The sequence below is a fragment of the Suillus subaureus genome (genome assembly GCF_016647635.1).
Source record: "Suillus subaureus strain MN1 chromosome Unknown BJ212scaffold_459, whole genome shotgun sequence".
Classification (NCBI taxonomy): domain Eukaryota; kingdom Fungi; phylum Basidiomycota; class Agaricomycetes; order Boletales; family Suillaceae; genus Suillus; species Suillus subaureus.
The window spans coordinates 1-4,055 of NW_024539015.1; the positions used below are offsets into that span (position 1 = coordinate 1).

General features: G+C 46.2%; 2 protein-coding genes across 2 annotated transcripts; one reads left to right on the forward strand and one right to left on the reverse strand.

Annotated features, from left to right (window-relative positions):
- Positions 1–5: 5 nt before the first annotated feature.
- Positions 6–270, forward strand: BJ212DRAFT_1292866 (uncharacterized protein; the record flags this gene model as incomplete). The annotated part of the gene is made up of 2 exons (XM_041332156.1): positions 6–35; positions 88–270. Coding segments are annotated over 2 exons (213 nt in total), but the record flags the coding sequence as incomplete, so codon positions are not given.
- Positions 271–2,682: 2,412 nt separating this feature from the next.
- BJ212DRAFT_1490481 (uncharacterized protein) lies at positions 2,683–3,216 on the reverse strand (the record flags this gene model as incomplete). The annotated part of the gene is made up of 3 exons (XM_041341461.1): positions 2,683–2,865; positions 2,925–3,085; positions 3,138–3,216. 3 exons carry the CDS (start codon positions 3,214–3,216, stop codon positions 2,683–2,685), a joined length of 423 nt encoding a protein of 140 aa, XP_041184978.1.
- Between the last annotated feature and the right edge of the window lie 839 nt (positions 3,217–4,055).

Genomic DNA, 4,055 nt, shown 5'->3' on the forward strand with positions numbered 1-4,055 from the left:
TTACCTATGCTGCAAGTGCAACCGCAGCAGCTTCTGTGAGTTGCACCCACTCAAAATCTTGTCAGCACCCTCTGAACACATCATTAGACTCTCCGTTCCCTGCTTGGTTTTGCATTCCCTCTCTTCGGACAACAAATGTTCGCAGTACTCGATTATGGGGGAGGCAACTCCCTTCTTGCAGGTCTTGCCATTGTCATCGGTATACCGTTTCCCATCTGGATATATTACGCTGGCGAACGTATGCGTGCAAAGAGCTCTCTAACTCGTTGATTTTTCTCTCTGCCTTTGGTGTAATGTTATGATTATGATGAGATGGTAGATTGTTTAGTGTGAACGATTTTAAAGGTACTGCACATAAAGTAGGAATAAACAATTTATTGTATGAGTTGCTGATATAGGTAGTTGGGCCGTCAATGCTTGCCAGTGAGGCGTTGAATGACCTGCCATTTAGTCAAGTCAGTTTCGTGATAACTTAGTAGTTGTTGGATGAACATGCCCATGTGGTTGTTGATTCTCGGCCAACACCGGTACACTGGATCAGCAGCACGTCTCGTGGTAATTGGAATAGATTGATCGGCACTGAGAACTAATTTTTAATACGACGGCACTATAAAAGGACAAGATCAGATAGATTTTGGAAACATTTCGTGTATAAAGGAATAGCACCAATTGGGATGACGCTACTAGCCCGAACCTACATAACACAATAGATTTGCCACCCCAGATCCGGATTAACGAATAGTAAGGCGTGCTTGGTGAGCGAGCGGAGGGTCTGACCAATAGGATGGAACTCGTTGATCGACGGTTACACCGTCGATCATTATTCTTGGGAGTAGTTGTGCATAGATGAGCTGGCCGGAATGGACGATATAAGATGGAGGGTCGGGGCTCGTGCGAGCCGTGGGAGACTATCGTTGACACTGGACTTTCGAGAGCCCGACCAAAAAGAACAGCTTGCCTAAAACATTGCTGGCGCCGAAGTCGAATGGCAAAGACAACTCCGCGTCGCTTTGAGATACCGGCAAGCACAGGTTCCCACCAATTCAAATATGGTGCTCCGTTAAATCCAAGACTACATATTTCATCGAAAACGCTCCTTGAAAATGATTCCTGTAATCAATGATGCCCTGGGCCGTAGGCAATATAGTAAGATAGTTCTTTCTAATGAGAACTGAGAAAGCCAACTGAGAGCTTCAGTTTTTTCAGAAGTTGAAGAAAACAAACCTCTATGGCTAAGTTCTAACTCTCAGCTTCTCCAAGTCAATCAGACTTCAAATCCGCATGAATTGTCCGCTGAACGTATTTATGACACTGTTGTAGACCATGGCAGCCTGGATCTTCAAGTCGCTTGCGCATCCAAGCTCAAGACTCATGTACTCACGGTGCAAGGACTCCGCCACCGGCATAGCTTGAGCTGCCGGCATGACCAAACTCAGCCAAATTCGACCACTTTCAAGTGATCGTCTCTTCGCCTCACACATCTGCCACGCCGACACCGACATAGACAAGGCAATGCAGGTTTGGTAAAAGCTTCACCAGTGAGGATGTGCATGGACAGCAACTTGCCCGGATACAGTGCTAAACTTTCGAAACAAGCACTATAATAGACCAGGAAGATGTCGATCGCGTACCGAAGAATATCAGTAAAACAACCTCGTTAATGCACTCCTGGGAAATGCTTGTACCTCTGTTGGACTGTACTCAACGTCTGACCTCTACACGATCCTGATTATCAACTTCCTCGTCTCAGGACAGCAGTGATCAAAATGATGTCGTTTCGAATCTCGATCAGATTCCAAACGAATCTTGTATTCCCGTATTCAATGATGCTCCGCTCCAGGCTGTTGAGCTGTAAAGAGGCGGTGAGGTGATCGAAGGCTGCGAGTCAATAATGGGCATCACCGCCAATTTGAGCCGAGGTATGTGCCAAACTGTATCACCACGAACACATGGTCCCCTTAACTGATATCTAGCCAAGGAGTCTGAATTATTTGAACAATTCTGAAGCTAGCAGGTCCAGAGTATGGTACGGTACTCGAATAATATCGAGTCTCGCCTTCCGATGTCGAGCAGGTCGTCAGTCTTCAAACGACGAACGTATCAATATGTTCTGTCTCTTCCGTAATATCCATTCACATTCCAGACATGACTCATCTCTTTTAAATATCATCGTTTGTTGTGAGGAGTGTTACTCCACCGCTACGGAAACAAGTAACATCGGCTTTCATTACCGACCTGGAATCTACGGTGACGTAGCTATATGCAGTTTACTTGTGTCAAGGTTATTAACACAGAGATCAAAGATACAATCTACCCCTTCAAACGATGGTGCATGATCAAATATCAATGAGTGTAATAGTTGGATTTCAATTTGATGTCCGAGGGTCTGCAGTTTACAGATACAAGTAATCACTGTATGCACCAGAAATGTATGCAAAGGAGAAATAAATGGATACAGCAAGTACCAAGTAAAGTAAGGGCTACAGACGCAGATACTAGCAATACATAAATAATCAGCATCTGCTGATTCCTGAAGTCGCTTCTATGGTAATAGACATACCCGATAACGATAGGACGCAGAAAAACACGAAAGCAACGCAGCAATGAAATAAATAATATATCTTATGTGAGATCAGACCAAGGTCCTTTTTGGCTCAATACCAACACTAACAGTTGCGCAGCTCAGAGCACCAACCATACCCCGCTCACAACAACACCTAGCATAACGCTCATACCACCACACAGACTCCTCGACGCGCCGTTAGTACTAGTACTGCCAGCAGTTGGCGCCGTCGTAGCTGTACCCGACGCGCCGTTCGTACTGGTACTGCCAGCGGCTGGCGTTGTTGTAGCTGCACTCGACGCCTGAAATGACATGCAGCATCAATATCACGGTCACAACAAGAAAAATGATAAACACATACGGATGGAGATGAGACTGCTTGAATGACCTGAGGATCAGGATCCGGGTCTGTGCCCGTGCTGGCAGTTGTTGATGTGGGAACCGCCTCAAAGGGCCCAGAAGATGTTGTGACGGCATCCAATGCATGCAGCAAAGGACGACCGAATTGCGGCATAGCAGAAGCTACGATTATGGGGTGAATACAGGCACTAAGAAACACGACGGCTGCGCGTACTAGACATCGAGAACAAGAAGAGCGCCATTACGAACGCTGAGATGGCGGTGATGAACATCGAGCGGAAAAGGAACATCATCTTGGCTTGCAAGTAGGGTTGAAAGAACGAATGGGTAGGAAGAAAATAAGTGAGCGGGCGGTAGAGTTCAAGGTATCGTCGCCGATGGAAGCTCTGTTATAAGAAGAGAGTGAAGGAAGGCGGCTCTGAGGCTTGTAAGTACGAGCAGTTACTGTGCAGTTGGTATGCTGGCACTTCCTGACTCGCCTATATATCCCCGGTGCCCGCTACAAGACGCGTCATATAGGGAAAGTGCTATCAAGATGGATGCCATCGAGGTAAGGCACTGCGACTGTGTTCGAGGGAATGTCCCTGCCGATATTAATGGGACCAGACAAGAAAATGCCATGGGTACACTTACATCGCGGAGTTGCAGAGCCCATCAACCCACAGTCTTTGTATTAGTTACCAATATAAGCTGATTTCACGCGGGGTGATTCACATGCCGAATACAAGGACTTGCATAATTTCTGCGAAGGTCTTGACAAAGTGAGTCCCAAATACGGAAACAAGGCTACGGTGTATATGTTTGTGCGTGTTTGGAAAACCTTAACCCTAGATCATGGTTCATTATTTCATACGAGGATGATCTAGAGCAAGGCGAATTGATAGAGCCACAAAATAAGGTACTAGTAAGCTAAGAGTGCGCACTGTAGGGAAAATAAAAGGAATATACTCAATCGACATCATCTACCACTCCCCCCGGACAGGACTGAGAGCTATTTATGGCGATAAACGTTACGCCCCCAGAATTACTCGATAGATTACTTGATTGGCTCGATGGTTGGGAAGTATTGGGGGCATATGGTGGCTTTTGCTTGTTCTTTGGCCTTGCAAACTTGCGCCTCTGCTGTCTGCAG